Source organism: Somniosus microcephalus, chromosome 1 (assembly GCF_052327205.1).
Source record: "Somniosus microcephalus isolate GS21.2 chromosome 1, FLI_Smic_1.0, whole genome shotgun sequence".
Taxonomy (NCBI): Eukaryota; Metazoa; Chordata; class Chondrichthyes; order Squaliformes; family Somniosidae; genus Somniosus; species Somniosus microcephalus.
The window spans coordinates 424,457,027-424,475,840 of record NC_140987.1 but is presented as its reverse complement, the minus strand read 5'-3'; the positions used below and the strand labels follow the sequence as shown (position 1 = coordinate 424,475,840).

The 18,814-nt window shown below is 39.6% G+C and overlaps 1 protein-coding gene across 1 annotated transcript in view; it reads left to right on the top strand.

Moving 5' to 3' along the window:
• The window catches only part of alg13 (ALG13 UDP-N-acetylglucosaminyltransferase subunit), a 100,150-nt gene that overhangs the window by 32,268 nt on the left and 49,068 nt on the right, over positions 1-18,814 (top strand). Inside the window, exons 10-17 of the mRNA XM_085993612.1 lie at positions 2,145-2,226; positions 3,694-3,853; positions 6,419-6,497; positions 9,165-9,273; positions 10,616-10,680; positions 11,647-11,747; positions 17,597-17,724; positions 18,287-18,527. Of these exons, the coding sequence (XP_085849738.1) occupies positions 2,145-2,226; positions 3,694-3,853; positions 6,419-6,497; positions 9,165-9,273; positions 10,616-10,680; positions 11,647-11,747; positions 17,597-17,724; positions 18,287-18,527 (965 nt within the window). The remainder of the gene's footprint in view (positions 1-2,144; positions 2,227-3,693; positions 3,854-6,418; positions 6,498-9,164; positions 9,274-10,615; positions 10,681-11,646; positions 11,748-17,596; positions 17,725-18,286; positions 18,528-18,814) is intronic.

The window sequence follows — 18,814 nt, the reverse complement described above, 5'->3', positions numbered from 1 at the left end:
TCCCTGACCTGTTCCACCCCCTCCACGCCTATCGATGCGCTGATAGTGGTTTTGAACACTAAATGTACTTGTAGATCAAGGGAGGGTATTGTCTTGACCTGCCCAATATCTAGGTAAAGATAGCAAAACTCTGATCAAACAGAGGACTTTTGCTAACCTGAAATCTATCATTTGCCATCACGTGATCCCTCAACTTTGGTAAGTGGAAGAATAAATACTATCGGACCAAGGCTCCGATTATTTAGACAAATTTATTGAAAATTACATGGGTACATGAGTGCTCTGTAGAAACAGTAATTACAAAACACTAATCGGTCAAAAGCAGCAAGCTGTTTCTCTTGCACTAGCCTCCACATTAAACTGATCCTTGAAATGTGGTTGTTTTGAGTTATCCATTAACCACGGAGTCGCGTGAAAAGCCCATACTTCTAATAGCTGCTGACTTATTGCTGTCTTTATACGGCACTGGCCGAGATATAGCTTCAAATTCTTTTGAAGGTGTATGAGAGCAAGGTGTATGAGAGCAAAGCGACATTAAAAAAAAACCTTTTGTAACTAGATTAGGTGAGTAGCCATCTACAATATTCATTATTTTGTTTGCCCACATAAATACAACTATCAAGCAAATGGTCTACATGTAACCCCATAGGATATTCATATTTGAATGAAATAACGAGTCATTACTCTGTTCCAAATACTTGAATGACCTGTTTAACGGGTCCCTATCCAAAGACAATGGCTGCAATCTATCCATGCTTAAATCCTTCTTGGATTGTGTTTGGCCCCTACCTTATCCTTTGGGTATGTATATCAGCCAGTTCACGTATATTCTCTGTACCCTGCTGAAATAGCAAGTGTGCTGTCACCAGCAATAAAGAATCCAAGCCATAATCCATCACAGACTAAAACATCTTTTTGGCACCTGGAGACTGAGACTGTACCAGCAATGACCTCCATGCTTTAAAAAAAATTGTTCTTGAGGGGTGGGGACATTAGTGAAGAGGTTATAGAAGTAATTTGGAACAATGGTTCCAGCAAGGGAGGGTGGTTGGAGTGGGTGGTCAGAGAGATAGCCTGCTTTAAAAAAAACCCAGCTGAGCAAAAGCATTGTCAGCTGATGGGGTGGGGGGTGGAAGCGTAGGAAAGGTGGGAGAGTGCTTAAGTAAACCAGGAAATGCAGAGCAAAAAGTGGCTGGGAATTATGCAAAGGTTGTGCCTCACATCCCCTGTTTGAGACAACGTGTGATAACTGCTCAAAGGCACAGGGTAAAAGCAGAGTGGTGATCTTCTGGGACTGAGAACAAGCCAAGGTTGGTAGTAGGAGATAGGCTGAAGCAGAAATAACAACAGAGAATGCTGGAAAAACTCAGCAGGTCAGGCAACATCCGTGGAGAGAAATTTGAGTTGACGTTTCGGGTTGAAACCCTTCTTCAAAACTGGAAAGAAAATAAAAAGATCGAAGGCAAAGCTGCGATCGAACAAAAGAAGAAAAGAGACAATAAAAGGTATGCGAAGCCAGATGAGATGGTAATGGGCCCGTGGAGACAAAAGGCAGCTGAGATTAGGTGTGAAGTGTACTGGCAGGTAAGAGACAGCTGGCAGGTAAGAGACAGCTGCCAGGTGAGAGCAGAATGAGTGAAGTGAAGCCAAGTGAGAGTGCAGCTGAGAGGCCAGGTGGAACCAAACTGAGGTCCCGGAGTGTTAAAGGTACAGAGCTCTTTTTTAATGACAAGTTATTTAATTCAAATATGACTATCCTATGGAGTTACTTGTAGGACATTTGACAGCTGTATTTATGTGGGTGAACAAAATTGTGAATACAGAAGTGAGATGGCTACCCCCCTAATCTAGTTACAAAAGGCATATGGGCACTCCTTGTTTATTTCTCACTGTGACTTTAGTTGTCTTTCCTGTGCTCCATTTATTGCATACCACTGTCCTTATAATTTTGGAGGGGGATGAATAATATTTGTGGGGAAGGAGGAGAGCAGAAAAGAATTGCAAAATTAAACTTATTAAAATCTTAACTGATGCTTAGTTGATTTTCATGCCTGCTTAATGACTACAATTTGTATTTTATTTAAATGTTGCAAGATTAGCAGATAAATTTTAAAAAAGTGTAATGGTGTTTCCTCTTTTTAAAGATCTTGCTTTGCTGTTCCAACAATGGCCATTACGATGGCGTGTTTACAAAACAGTTTCAAGGGCATTCAGCCACTTGTCAAGGTAGGTTTGTCTTTCGGCTAACTTGGAGAACTACTGTCCGCTTGTGTTGACTGCTCGATCATTCCAACAAACTTATTTACAAGAACAAATAAATTAGACTAATAGTGTCACATTTCTAATACAGTTCGATTGTGGATACGTGCTCGCTGTCTGCTGCGAAAGCTCAAGCTTCTTGTACAGTTCCAATGGCAGTTGTCTGTCTTAACTTCTAACGCATTGACATTAATTTTATATTATTGACTTGACTAATGTGCACTTTGCATGCGCTCCTATGAGGGGCAAGCTTCCTAATGCTTTATTGCAAGGAGTGAGTTGCTGACTCCTGGACCACTGCTTTTCTTAGATGATTGGCAGGTAGTATTAATGAGGGCAACTTGGAGAAACCTGTAGGATAGTTTTTTCTTCCAACAGTAGCAAAACAAGTGGTTAAAATGGGCAAAAACAATATGGTATAACCTTTTGGCTCTTAAATTTTCCTCATTTTCTGCAGTGGCTATTTCTTAAACTAAAGTTTGCTGTTTATTAACCACTAAGGTGACAAGTTTTCTCTAAACTTGAAGAATATTCTCTTTCCTGCAAGTAAATTTGTACAACCGTTTCAGTTCTGAGGAAGTTCTTAAGCACAGACTGCATCACCCTTCAAGTTTAAATCTTCAATGAACTGTGCAATCATTGTGTATGCTTTCATTATCAACTAATGCAGTGATTTCTGTTTTGTTTTATAAACTAAGAGATACTGCCATAGGTGCTGCATTCAGCACTAACCTTATCGCAATATGAAAGTTTGCAATTTAGGGCATTTTACCAAATTGAAGCTACCAAACTGGAGCTTCATAAAGTAATGGTTGCTGTTTCTGACATGCATTGCATGTTTTATTTATGTAATGTGTAGTGAAGGTCTTTAATGCATATGTTATAATAACTGGAGGCACAATATATTGATTATATAGAACCTATTAAATAACCAAGCTTCAGCCTTTACTAAAGGTGTGCTGTAATGTGTAAATATTCTTTATAGGAAAAAGGTGGAAAGAATTCAGAGAAGGGTGAGATTTATATACAAAGAAAGAAAAAAGAAAGACTTGCATTTATATAGCGCCTTTCACGACCACCGGACGCCTCAAAGCGTTTTACAGCCAATGAAGTACTTTTGGAGTGTAGTCACTGCTGTAACACAAAAATACAGACAAAATAAATTAACTCCATGCCCTTTATCCTGATTTTGGCAAAAAGTAGCAGCTTTAGATGGTCCTTTCAACAAATTCCACTTAAATCATCGAACCTAGCTGAGGTTGGCAACTAACTGGGTTGAATAAATGAGCCTGCGTCTGCAGCTCCGCTCAGCTCATTTATTCTGTAGCGATCAGTGTCTGCCCTGCATCTGACTTCTGCTTTCACCTGTTCCTACTGCAAGAAATGAACCAAATATATAATGAATACATATCTGAAATAACTCTCTTATTTCAGCGGTTGTGTATGAAATGCTGTACAGAGATGTCTTTGGTGTGGATGAGGAAGAATTGCGAGCAGCAGTGGAATTGTTCCGCAGTCATGGCAAGAAAACCAGGAGGGGAAGTATATCTCAAGGAAATGATGATGCTGAATATCTTTCTGAAAAAGTTGTGCGGTATGTGGGTTTGGCTAGACCATCAATTTTGAGGTGTTGATTGGTAGAAATGGCAGTGCTGGTGACCTATTGGTGGAGTGAGGGAAGTTATTACTGTCCAGATTTACTGCTTGCATTCCCAGGATGGAATCTTAAAATGACTATTTGAAGTTTTGGTGATTGATTTTTCAGAAAATCATCAAACTTTGCGTGGCTAGCTTTCTGATTAGTGGTGCTGTATTCAGGTTTTGTGGTTAGGTGTTGAAAAACATGTTTCTTATTGCTTGGCTTTGTTTCCCAGCACCACCTAATGCTCAGTGACGGTGAGTGGTATTGGGAGTCGGGTAAATGAAGAAATATTATTTCTATAATTAATATCTTGATTAGTGGGAATGATGGAAAGCCAGCTGCGGCATGAGTTCTACATTTTTAAAGCTCCATGGATCTGTTTTTCACATACTCTTGTAATCAATTGTAGAATTGTTATCCGGCGACTTCTCAAAATAGCTGAAATCTAATTTTGGTTGAAATGGGTACAATTCTGAAGATTTATTTAAGCAGTATAATTGGAAACTTATTTAAAGTTGAAAGTGCAAATGAAATGGTTTTGTAAGTATAATTTTGTTGCAAAAGAAATGAGTTTGGAGACTCTTCCTGACATGTTTTAAATGTGATTCCATTAGACACGAAGAGACTCAAATTTCAGGATTTTTGACTGACAGCAAACTGGACAAAATGGTTGGGTAAATCTACAGATGAACATTGGAAGGTGTTCAAAAATTAATTTTAGCTTAATAAAGGGCCAGTACATACCCCTAAAAGGAAAAAGCTTTACTTTACCAAATAAAACAGCCATGGTTGAGAGGTGATAACACAAAATTAAAGGAAAGAGCATTCAAAAGTGCAAAGAATAGTGTAGATCCAGGGGACTGGGGGAGAGAGCTGCGGAACAGCAAAGGAACACAAAAAAGATAGCAGGAGCTGCAAAAAAGAATAGGAAAAGAAACTTGTGTGGGATATCACACACTTACAATTATATTAGAAGAAAAAGGGTTTAAAAAAAACAGATGCAGGTGATATTGCAATTTAAAATAAGGAAATGGCAGATGTATTGAATAATAACTTTGTGTCAGTCTTCATAGTGCGGGGTAAAGAGGATAATATATCTGATATTCCAGGGAAACTAATAATGAATCAAGGACTGGAACTCACTAAAGGTGATGTAAGCAAGAAAACAATATTAGACAAAATAATGGCACTAAAATCCCCATGGGTTCCACTGCAGGATTTTCAAGGAAGTAGGTGAGGAAATTGCAGATGCTTTAGCCATAATCTTTCAAAGCTCTCGATTCAAGAATTGTCCCTTTTTTAGATTGGATAATTGCAAATGTAACTCCATTATTTAACAAAAGTGAGAGCGAGAAATCAGGAAATTGTAGACTTGTTGGTCTAACATCTTTTGGAGAATTTATTGGTATCTATAAGGACAAAGTGACTGAGTACTGAGAGAAATTTGAGCTGATTGGAGGGAGCCAACATGGATTTGTAAAGAGTAGGTCATGTCTAACAAATGTAATTTAATTACTTCCTCAAAAAATCCTAGTAGAAGACGGGAATGTCTTTGGATGTAGTTTATTTGGGCTTCCAGAAGGCATTTGATAAAGTTCCACATAAGAGACAAAGCTAAAATTAAAGCTCATGGAATCAATTTGGTGGCTGTCTCTGTAATTGGTAAGCACTTTGTGCATTGTGTTGGAAGGATTTTGATCTCTTTCTGACTGGATAATCAAGAATAAAGCAATATGTCTGACTCTTAAAAAGGGCAATTTAACTTTTAGAAGCAGAAGCTGCAGCTCTGGCAGATAGTCCCCCAAAAATGGCAGCTAAAAAGGCAGAACGCAGAGGAGTTGGTCTATATCTAGCAAGGTGACCCACTAAAGTGGGGTAGTGTAGCAGATATGTTGTTTTATGTTATTAGAGAGAGATAAGTCGTATCAATTGAACAAAGTGAACCCGACCATACTGTTCCTCTGTAAAATGACATTTTTAACCAATTCTTTTTAAGAAGTCCATAACTAAGAGATGTTTGCTTTTAAAATAGAGCAAGTTGTTTTTTTTTATCAATAGTAGATGCATAACACATGAATATCAAACATTTATTAGCTTCAGAGTGAATTTTATTTTTTTGTGTAAACCAATTTGATCTGATTACACATTTTAAATGTTTTGAGTTTTTTATGGTTTGTTGAAGCTTGTAAAAAGTTTAACAAACTTGGAGCAGTGATAGGAATATTTAGTGAGGGAAAAGAAACATTTACTCAAACTTGGGACTACAACATGCTACTTTTAATTAAAGATGAATTATTGGCGGTGGAGGTTCCATTTGGCACATTTAAGATGCAACTTGCATGGCAGTATTTCCACCAATTTGAGCAAATAGGTTGTGGATCTTGTTCTTGAATCTGCCAGTGCATTAAAAAAAAAAATCAACTAATAGTGTTGTATGTATTGAGATTTTAAGGTGACAAATGTTTTGGTTTTTGCTTTTTCAACAAAAAAAATTGGTTTTATTTGCGTCTGCTTTAGGAAGAACGACGCAGAAAGTAGTGATCAAGAGAGCTCACCAGAGGAGAAAACTGCAAAACCTGGAGCAGAAGAAATAAAGGTATCAAGGTTTCATAGAAGTTTGTCATGAAAGGAGTTTTGGGAAGTTGATGGACTTAGCATTCGTAGAGGATGTCAAGGAATAAAGGTTAACTCCAGTACCACATTTTTCATAGCAGCAGGCTATTTGCACTGGCACACATGTGCACGTGTGAAGAGAATATCTTGTAGTTAGCAATTGGTTGTACATGGCACAAAAGAACTTTCATTAACCTAATGCTTTCACATCAGGATGTCCCAATGCACTTCACAGCCAGTGAATTATTTTTAAAGTGTAGTTATAATTAGGCTAATAACTTGGAAAGTTAATTTGCACAGAGCAAGGTCTCAAATAGACTGGCTGGCAATTATCACTTTGCTTTTGGTGATGATTATGGGATAAAGTTTGGCTAGGACACAAGAACTCCCTTATTCCTCAAATAGTGCTTTTACATGCAACTAAAGGGACAGATGGGGTCTCTATCATCTGAAAGACAGTGCTGAACTCCCTTCAATGCTGCACTGAAATGTCAGCCTAGATTATGTGCTCAAATCTCTGGAGTGGGGCTTGAACCCTCAACCTTCTGACTGGCAAGAGTGTTACCAATGAAACAAGGCTGGTGCCTAACTTCTCAAATCAGCTCCATGTAAACACAAGTAATCTATACAAATTGAACTGCACAAGGAACCAGAAGATGTCAGAGAATGGCTTGCCTGCAACAACCTATGAAAAGAATGACCAGAAATGACCCATCAGGCACATCACTGCTTAAAAACCAGTGCAATCGTGTATACCACCCTCAAATTGCTGCTAATATGAACGCCTGAGGAGTCAAAATAAGAGTAATTGGGGGAGAAAAAAAGCATGGGGCCAATTTCAGGAAAACCTCTGGAGAAATTTCTTCACAGCATTCCAAAGCAATGAGACATGCTTCAGGAGACCATGATACATCATTAGATGTACAGTATATATAAATGAAGAGTCCCAATTGCACATCTTTAAATAATGACAAAGTCTTTATCTAAAATAAGTAAGAAAATTCATTATTGTGACCACATTTCCAGGATATAGCTCTCTTTCATTTCCCATTCTGGCTCACTTCACTGAATTACCTAAATATATTGTGTTCAAGCCCTGGAGTGGGGCGTGAGCCCACAACTCTCAAGTGAGAGTGCTCCCACTGACCAAGCTGACAGCAAGCTATACTTTGGTTTTGCGTAATACTTTGTAGTTTCCTTTGCAAATGTTTCTTGTCCAAAACTTAAATGCTACGTTGCAGGACTGAACTCGCCAAGTGCTTTGTAGGGTATTGTATAATGTGATTGTTAGATGTTATATCATCATAACTATTCTTATCCAGTGCTAATGACAATTCTTGTTCTATGTTTTCGCTTGTTCTTGTGCTGAAGTGGTGTTTTAATGGCCCGGAATTTGTGGTCAGCGGTGAAGCGACGGTGCTCGCTGCTGACTTCGAAGAAAGCTGCTCACAAAGAACTAGCGATCTCTGGTGGGAGTTTCAGCTCTCCCAACCTTAGTTTGAATCTGGCACCAAATCAAGCGAATCCAGCAACAGTGATGTCATCAAGCAGGCTGAGCAGCCAATCGCATTGAATAATTCTCTCACACAGCAAACCAAGAAGTAAAATGCACAGATTCGAACTTACCTTATTTATAAATTTTAGAGCGCAAAATAAAGATTGGGACATACACATAGGATTAAGGTAAAAGCTGAAATATAAACTTACAATAGTTTTTAAAATAATATATTTTAATTCTTAATCATATTAATGGAAAAATTTGACATTCCCCAAATATAAAATTAGCTTTTCAGGGTCAGTTCATCAGTCAGTATGCTGTTAAAAACCCCTGTTGCACCTTTCACCAAGGCTTAACTTTTTCGGGGGTGGGGGGAGTGGTGCGCGGTTTAACAGCGATATTCCAGCATAATGGGGGAAGTTTTCATCCTTCAGTGTGATTTGACTTGATTGCCGGCTCTGGGGAGTTCCACAGCGCAACCTGTGGCGAAGCAAGCAAGGAATGACTGACCGCAATTTCTGGATTTCCATGTTTGTCTGCGCATGCGCTAAATCCTGAGGTTGCTGTCAGTTTGAGGGGTTATGACAGCGAACGCTGACAGTTTCGCCATCATTACCACCACAAAATCCAGTTCAATATCTGCACTATGGACTTCGAATCGCCAAGCAATAAGTACTACAGAAGCTAAAAAGTTTAAAGTTCTTTTCTACAAATTGTGAACATTTTGGTAACTTGCCTCTGATAGTTAGCCTCAGACCTGTTTTCATAATTAATTAACCATTATAAATTTTTGACTTCTGTTCCCAGCCAGCCTGCAGTGATTGGTTTTTTAAACTTGTAAAAACAATTTTTTCAATGCTCGAGTAAACCAGATGAGTTGTGCTGTATGGCTACCACTGCTATGGTGAAAATGATCCAGATTTAATCTTTAAATTATTTCAATTTCAACCTCTTACGGAATTCCTACATTTTGTTTAAAATTCTGCTCAGTCAAAATGTAGAGGCATCCAGTTTTGAATTTTTTTTTGTTAATACGAGCTATGATTGCATGTTAAGATTCAATTGCTGTATTTACACTTCTGGTTCACAGCATTTATGGTCACCTGTTGAAGTTTTCTTGGTTCCAGCATTCAATTGATTTCTGTATTTCAGACTGTGGATGGCCCATCAAAGATGCCATTTCCCTTTAAGGTGTTGAAGGCATTGGATTCAGAAATTTACCGCAATGTGGAGTTTGATGTTTGGCTCGATAGCAGGAAAGGTATAAGCCATAAATAGTGGTCGATAGATTTCTTAGTTTTGGGGAGGGTAGAGAAGGTCCATGTAAACTTAGCCGAAGGCCTAAAGGTATTTAAATAATTCAGCACAGCTACTTCTAACATCGCAGGAGCAATTGTGGCTAGATCCTGTTTGATGCTAGAGTTACTAATATAAGGTTTTAAAATGCTAATGAAGGCTGCAGTCAACCAAATCTGACTTCTGATGGCCAAACTAGAATCCACAAAACACAGTGTCTTCGTAGTCTGACTGGAAATCCACTGCTGCTTGTTGGCTAACCAGTATTTGATTTTGTGGGGATAAATAAGAACATAAGAAATAGGAGCAGGAGTAGTCTATTCGGCCCTTCGAGCCTGCTCTGCCATTCAATGAGATCATGGCTGATCTTCTGTCTCGACTCCATTCACCGGCCATATCCCTTGATGCCCTTACTAGTCAGAAATCTATCGACTTCTGTTTTGAATATACCCAATGACTGAGCCTCCACAGCCCTCTGGGGTAGAGAATTCCAAAGATTCACCACCCTCTCTGAAGAAATTTCTTCTCATCTCCGTCCTGAATGGCCTACCCTTTATCCTGAGGCTGTGGCCCCTGGTTCTAGACTCCCCAGCTAAGGGAAACATTCTCCCAGCATCCATCCTATCAAGCCCTGTAATAATTTTGTATGCTTCAATGAGATCCCCTCTCATTCTTCTGAATTCAAGAGAATACAGGCCTAGTTTACTCCCATCTCTTATACGACAGTCCCGCCATCCCAGGAATCAATCTCGTGAACCTTCATTGCACTCCCTCTATGGCAAGTATATCCTTCCTTAGGTAAGGAGACCAAAATTGTACACAGTACTCCAGGTGTGGTCTCACCAAGGCCCTATATAATTGGAGTAAGACTTCTTTACTCCTGTACTCAAATCCTCTTGTAATGAAGGCCAGCATACCATTTGCCTTCCTAATGGCTTGCTGCATCTGCACATTCACTTTCAGTGACTCATGTACAAGGACACCCAGGTCCCTATTTGTTTTATTTATTTTTATATATATATATATATATACTTCAAAACCTGCTATCTTAGTCACTTTCTCTGACTAGTACTGGTTGAACTATGTCTACTCATGATATTCGTCTACTGGTCACTTCCCATATCCTGTTTTTGGTCAGAAACTGCACCACTTTATTTGGTTTTCTTTGTTAATAAATGGATACTACCGTTTAAAGTATACATATAGATTTAGTAGTGTGCTTTTTTTGTGAGGCAGATCTCATACCAAGTGACTAACAAGGTTTGTGTTGTATTTTACAAGGCATCAGGGTTTTATTCTTGTTACAGAGCAGCAGAAGGTGGACTATATGGTGGTTTCTGGAAGGCAATACTGTTTAGGGGACAAATGCCAGGTGAGTTACTATAGGGAATTTGAGCAATATATTTAGCAAGATTAAGAATTTAATATGTTTTAAATAAATGAAGATGTTTGTTTTAATTGGTAGGAAATTTCTGAAGTTTTTGTGGAAAAGGCTTCATTCCTGGCCAGCCTTTTTAAAGCTGTTGGTGGTTGTGGTTGGCTGTCCCCTGTTTTTATTCTTCACTGTTAGCAGTGACTGTCGCAATCATGTCTGACATTGAATGTGACTTTTTGTAAAAGAAAGAACTTGCATTTATGTGGCTCCTTCATGTCCTCAGGGCGTCCCAAAGCATTTCTAGTGAATAATGTTTTGAACTGTTTTACAGGCAGTCCCACAAATGGCAATTGAGAAAAATGACCAGCTAATCAGTGTGCATGGGGGAGGCTAGAATAATTGGAAATAGCAGATGAACGAACCCCTGACCTAAGTATTTGAACTTTTTTGAAATACTGAAGTGAGCCTTGTATCGATATGGGAAGGTCACCAGATCTCTTGCTTTTTACAGAGCCACCTCGGAAGGTGCACGGTTGCCCAAGTAATTTCTCCTTTGACTGAAATCTGGGGCTGAGCGCAAGCACACATCCACATTTCATCACCTTCTAAAATGTTTAGGATGATTTATAAATAAGGTTGGGGAGACAGACGGGGAATAGAAATGGGAAATCATGTTCTAATTGGTGAAACTTGGCCTCAAAAATTAAAGAACTATTGAGAGTTCCATATTCTGCCTCAAATATAGTTCCAATTTTATATTTGGCAATTTCTTTGGTGTCTTTATTCTGCTCCTGCATCTACGTTAAATGCCGACTGGTTAAGAAGCTGTAAGTAACATCATGTAATAATTGTTTCCAGTTTTTTTTTACATCTAATTCTGTGAATTAAGTCAAATTAACCCAGTTACATAATTTGTACTTTAACATCAGGGACCTGCTGACCAAAAAAAGCATCTCTCCACAGGTGAAACTTGAGCAAGGAGGAAAATACTACAATGCTCATATACAAGAAGCAGGACAAGATGGCAACTCTGTGACCGTCTTCATAGAAGAGCTAGCTGAAAAGTTAGTTTTCCATGACTTTTATTCATTCAAAAATGTTGCTCTTAAAAGTACAGATGTTGAGCCAGTAAACATTGTAGCCAGAGTAGAAGAAACTGGCCACTCTCGGTATTTTTGTGTTCCTCCATTAAGGGTAGGGCATTTGATTGATTGACTGACTTAGCTTATAATGAGCACCGCCTTGTTATCCTGGGAGCAGGAAATATAATTAGAATTGTACCAAATTGTAAATTTTCTACGCCTGTAAAAGTGAAACTGCTAGATCACAGATGCCAGAACAACAGAGCCCTATAGTATTAATTACTTCTCTTATGAAATAAATATACTGTTAATGGGGAATATTAATATGGTAAAGCATGGTGTGACGTTAAAGGGAAGCCTATTGAAACAAGTGCACTTGTTTTGACATAAAACTGTTTGACGCCAGCCTGGTATAAAGTATTTGAGGAGAATGGCACTAATGTGAGGTAATGGTTTTTCAAAAATAGATTTTATAAAACATAAGATCATCTCAACTTGAAACAATTTCAAAATGTTGAATTTTAATAAGTTTTTTAACTAAAACTCTGATCTAGTACTGTACTGTTAAATTTGGCAGATGATGTACAGTATTAGCAATGCCAGTAATGGGGAAAGTTGGTTATAATAGAATTAGCTTGCTTTACGTTCTTGCATCCCTTCTTCAATTGTTCCGCTACGCACCCCACCCTGCACGAAACAATAAAAAAGCCAAGCATATTCCCTGCCCGAGCAGGCAAGCTATTTTACTTCAATTTTTGCCAGTGATCTCCAAACTCATCACTAACTGCTCTTGTACACCACCTAGAGTAAATTGCTGTGAAATGTTAATTGTCATTGGACAGCCTTTGCTTTGCTCTTCTCATTGGCCAATAAGGGATTGCTGCATCTTACTAGTGTTGCCACACAGTCTTTATGACTACCTCTCCCATAAGAGTACTGTAGCTTTGTATTGAAAATACCTGAAATTATGTAATTTTTGCAACTCGAGACCTGCATCTAGGCAATTTTTTTTGTGGGTTAGGTGGTGTAATCTTTTGGCGCGATCAGTGCTGCTGGTTGGGTTCCTTTTCCCTGATTAGCCAGTTATGCACACGTTTGAATAGTTACTCCCTTTGGTACATCTCAATGTAGAGGAAATTAGAACAATTTTCTGTCAAGGCTGCCCATTAAGGTAGATTAATACCACAATTTAAGGCTGTTTTTTAGTCAGTGGTTTGTTCTATTATTTTAAAAAAGGGAAACGTGAAATAAACTGAGTGACCTGTTGTGTATTTTCCAGCAATCAGCATCCGTAAAGAGTAAAAACAATATTTTGGGTATAATCCTTTTGACAAGACTGACTATTGAAAGATGAGCAAGAGTTGAAAAGAAGAGGAACGGCGACCAAGAAACATATTTCGGTCATGGATTATTATTACAGCTTTAGTAAGGCCTCATTTGGAATATTGTGACAAGTTTAGGTTCCCCCACCTCATTGAGACATGAAACTCTGGAGGAGACCAGCATGAGATCATTTGAGCTATAAAGATAGACTTGATGCCTTGGGTTTGTATTTATTTGAAAGATGGAAGACTTGGAGGGGATCTGATCCAAGATTATTAAAGGCATGGACAGTGTGCAAATAGATAATGTGTTCAAGGTGATGGGTTGGGTGGAACAGACAGTCACTCATCCAAGTGGAGAAAGCAGAGTGAGAGAAGTCTCAAACATTTGCTGTTCCTGGAGGGTGATCAAGCTATGGAGCAGGATTCCAGAAGAGGTGCTGACAACTGATTCTTTGCAGTCCTTCAAGAAGGTGCGAGATAGATTTCTGGAAAATTAGATGATCACAGCAAGAGGAAATGAAAATTAATGGATCTGGGGCACATTTGCTCAAGGGGTTAGAGAAGAATTTTTAAGTGGACTGTTGAATTGGCTACCGGATCTTTCTTTTTGCCTCTTCCAGTATATATTTTGGGGAGAGGGGTGATTTCTTGGAACAGAAATAAAATCAGCTGAAGGAAGGAGACGGGCAGAAAGTCTATTCTCATCCTGGATATATATAGATATATAAGCACAAAGCAAAAAGTGGAAGGGAAGAGGTTTTATATTGAACAGTTCTATACTCTTGAGTAGTTTGCATTTTATTTAACCAATTAACTTCCTCTCTCTCATTTGGGTTATCTGTTTTGACTTTTTTTCTTCAATCCTATTAACAGCATGTTTCTTAGATTTCAATTGGGTTCTACCCAAACACTAACTTGTCTTTGTTTATAAATGTTGATGGACTTGCTGTGTATTTCCTGCGTTGTGTAGACATGCAACTTGGCGCGCCCCAAGCTTATTCAGTGAGCAGTTAAATCCTACGGAGCAAGACGGTTCCAATTCTGATCTCTGGTCTCTTTGAGTTAACTGATCTCAACAAAGGTCGTACAGTTTGATCTCGTGCCTTTGAATTAAGGATGTAAAGATGTGAGAGGATTCTCCTCCTGATTTGCTATCTAGTTTCCCCTGCTGGAAGTGCATGTGTGGATGTCAATTGAGGAGCAGGTTCAAGCTCATCTGTGATGCCCTGTGTTCAAGGCTCCAATGTAAAAAGGAGTGCTTGAGCAAGGCAATGGAGAATGGCTGCTGCTCATGGAACCATGCCACAGCAAGAAGATGTTACTTTCCAGAGTGAAGGAAAGATAATCTACAAGAAAGACGAGAAGAAAAAAAACTTATAGTATTGCATTGTTTTCATTCCTTTTCCTTCCCGCAAACGAGACTCCAGGATGGTGTGTTGCCTCCCTGGTGCAAGGGTCAAGGATGTCTCGGAGTGGCTACAGAACATTTTGGAAGGGGAGGGTGAACAGCCAGTTGTCGTGCATATAGGCACCAACGATATAGGTAAAAACCGGGATGAGGTCCTAAAAGCTGAATATAGGGAGTTAGGAGGTAAATTAAAAAATAGGACCTCAAAGGTAGTAATCTCAGGATTGCTACCAGTGCCACGTGCTAGTCAGAGTAGAAATAGAAGGATATTTCAGATGAATATGTGGTTGGAGGCATGGTGCAAGGGGGAGGGATTCAAGTTTCTGGGACATTGGAACCGGTCCTGGGGGAGGTGGGACCAGTTCAAACCGAACGGTTTGCACCTGGGCAGGGCTGGAACGATGTCCTAGGGGGAGTGTTTGCTAGTGCTCTGGGGGAGGGTTTAAACTAAAATGGCAGGGGGTTGGGAACCTGAGCAGGGAGACCGAGGAAAGGGAAATGAGGATAAAAGCAAAAGATAGGAAGGAGAAAAACAAAAGTGGCAGTCCGAGAAATCAACTGTTTAAATCAAACATGGCCACAGTAAATAATAATTCAAAAAAACAAGCCTGAAGGCTTTGTGTCTTAATGTGAGGAGCATTCGTAATAAGGTGGATGAATTGGATGCACAAATAGAGGTAAACGAATATGATTTGGTTGGGATTACGGAAACGTGGCTCAAGGATGGCCAAGGCTGGGAACTCCACATCCAGGGGTATTCGATATTCAGGAAAGATAGGCAAAAAGGAAAGGGAGGTGGGGTAGCATTATTGGTTAAAGAAGGGATTAACACAATTGTAAGGAAGGATATTAGCTCTGATGATGTGGAATCTGTATGGGAATTGAGAAATACCAAGGGGCAGAAAATGTTAGTGGGAGTGGTATATAGACCTCCAAACAGTAAGGTGGAGGTTGGGGATGGCATTAAAGGGGAAATTAAAGAAGCGTGCAATAAGGGCACAGCAGTCATCATGGGTGACTTTAATCTACATATAGATTGGGCTAACCAAATTAGTAACAATACTGTGGAGGAGGAATTCCTGGAGTGTTTACAGGATGGTTTCCTGGACCAATATGTCGAGGAACTAACCAGAGATCAGGCCATCTTAGATTGGGTGTTATGTAACGAGAAAGGATTAATTAGCAATCTTGTTGTACAAGGCCCCTTGGGTCGGAGCAATCATATGATCGAATTCTTCATTAAGATGGAGAATGAAGTAGTTGACTCAGAGACTAGGGTCCTAAATTTAAATAAAGGAAACTACGATGGTCTGAGGCGCGAGTTGGGTAGGATTGATTGGGGAATGTCACTCAAAGGGTTGACCGTGGATAGGCAATGGCAAACATTCAAAGACTGCATGGATGAACTACAGAATTTGTTCATCCCAGTTTGGCATAAAAATAAAACAAAAAAGGTGACTCAACCGTGGCTAACAAGGGAAATTAAGGATAGCATAAGATCCAAGGAGAGGACATATAAATTGGCCAGAAAAAGCAATAATCCTGAGGATTGGGAGCAGTTTAGGATTTGACAAAGGGATTAATTAAGAAGGGGAAAATAGAATGAGTAAGCTTGCAGGGAACATAAAAACTGACTGTAAAAGCTTTTATAGATATGTGAAGAGAAAAAGATTGGTGAAGTCAAACTTAGGTCCCTTGCAGTCAGAATCAGGGGAATTTATAATGGGGAACAAAGAAATGGCAGACCAACTAAATACATATTTTGGTTCTGTCTTCACAAGGGAGGACGTGAGTGGCCTCCCGGAGATGCCGGGGAGCGTGGGGTCTGATGAAAGGGTGGAACTGAAAGAAATCAGTATTTGTAGGGAAATTGATGGGACTGAAGGCTGATAAATCCCCAGGGCCTGATAATCTACATCCTAGGGTACTTAAGGAAGTGGCCCTAGAAATAGTAGATGCATTGCTGATCATCTTCCAACATTCGATGGAATCTGGAACAGTACCTATGTATTGGAGGGTAGCTAATGTTACCCCACTATTCAAGAAAGGTGGTAGAGAGAAAACGGGGAATTACAGACCGGTAAGCCTGACATCGGTAGTGGGGAAAATGCTAGAGTCCATTATGAAAGATGTAATAGCAGAGCACTTGGAAAGCAGTGACAGGATCGGACAAAGTCAACATGGATTTACAAAAGGTAAATCGTGCTTGACTAATCTACTGGAATTTTTTGAGGATGTAACTGGTAAAATAGATAAAGGAGAACCAGTGGATGTGGTGTATCTGGACTTTCAGAAGGCCTTCGATAAGGTCCCGCATAAGAGATTAGCGTGTAAAGTTAAGGCACATGGAATCGGGGGCAAGGTATTGACTTGGATAGAGAACTGGTTGGCAGACAGAAAGCAAAGAGTTGGAATAAACAGGCCTTTTTCCGAATGGCAGGCAGTGACTAGTGGGGTACCGCAGGGATCGGTCCTTGGACCCCAGCTATTCACAATATATATAAATGATCTGGTCAAGGGAACTAGATGTAATATCTCCAAATTTGCAGACGACACAAAGCTGGGTGGGCGTGTGTGCTGTGAGGAGGATGTCGAGAAACTCCAGGATGATTTGGACAGGTTGGGTGATTGGGCAGAAACATGGCAGATGCAATATAACGTGGATAAATGTGAGGTTATCCACTTCGGTGGCAAAAACAACAAGGCAGGCTCGAGGGGCCGAATGGCCTACTCCTGCTCCTATCTTCTGTGTTTCTATGTTTCTGTAGTACCTCTTGAGAAGGATGACCTGATTGTGGCCAGCTGTGTGAAGCAGCAGTGTCCACAATTTTCTAGACCATTTTTGCCAATTGATTTCAAAACAAAACATATGTAAAGATATACAAGATGTCTAAACTGTTCTTTTGCTAACTGAAAAGCTGTTGTATTGCCAAGTGGATTAAATGAAATGTTACCAGATGAATAATTCAGAAATAGCATAGCATGTGATTCAAAAGATTTGCTAGACTGTTAAGAAAAGTTTGATAGAATAATTGTATTACAGTCTGTCCTGAAGTTCTTGTAAGAAAAAAAAAAAAAATCATTTTAATTACTCCCAGGCACACTGTTCCTTTGACAAACCTGAAGCCTGTGACTCAAGTAACACCAGTTCCTGCCTGGAATATTGTTTCTAACAGAAAAGGTGGAAACTATCAGAAGATACCCAGTGGATATGTTTCAGAGTTAGGTTAGTAACGAGGAGAATGTGTTAATAAATTAAATATCAGAACTTGGCTTCACTTCTACCTGTCAACTGCAGGAGCCTTGCAGCTCAAATCATACCGAGCTCCTGATCAAAGCACTGGATTTTTTTGGCACTATCAAAAATTATCAATGTAAATGCGTTACCAAGTTTTATACAGAGCTTGAAAATTAACTGAGTACTTAAGGAAATGGAAAGCATTTCTTTCACCACTCTCCTTGATGCAAATCCAGCCCAAACTGGGGTTGAGTCTCCTCTGCTGCTTTATCTTGCTCAACTTCCCAGTCATTGGTGTTTTATGGTCTGATCATTGTTTTCCATTGTACAGTCTGATCCAATCTGGCATTAGTTTTCTTTGTTACTGTTTGCTCCCACCCCTAGAGTGGAAGCAGCTTATGATCTAGTGTAATAAAATCCACTAAATTACTGATCGGCTATTTTGGGGAATTGCATTGAATTAACTTTTAATAAGATTTTTTTTAAATTCTAGAAGCCTTTGCTGTGTTTGTTCAAATCTATACTCGACTTGCTGACATTTTCATTACAGACCTTGATCCAAAGTCTCGTAGACGGTTTATAAAGAAGATTCGTGGGAAACAGGTTTTTATGGCATTTGCATATGGCAGGGGTCAGTCTGTGCTTCCCCCACGTTTGCAGCATAATCTTCCTCCTGGAAGATCTTCTCCCCTTTCTTCACCACCTCAGAGTGGCAACTTTGCTCATTACGACCAGTACAGGGTCCCTCCACCACCTCAAAGAACTGGAAGAAACAACTATGCTCCATCCAGGTTTGCGAATAACGAGCATTCAGGATTGGGACTTTTAAGATTTAGACTTTGGGGAAAAATAAATCAGTTGAGTCTGTCAAGTATAAAACAGTGACCATGTTGTATAGCATTTTAAATTTGCAGTGTTGGGTAGTTCCATTCGTTATGTTGGCTATTCTTTGCATGGATATAGTGGCCCATAGAATCATAGAATGGTTACAGCATGGAAGAAGGCCTTTGGCCCGTCGAGCCCGTGCCAACACACTGCAGGAGCACTTCAGCTAGTCCCACTCCCCTGCCCTTTCCCC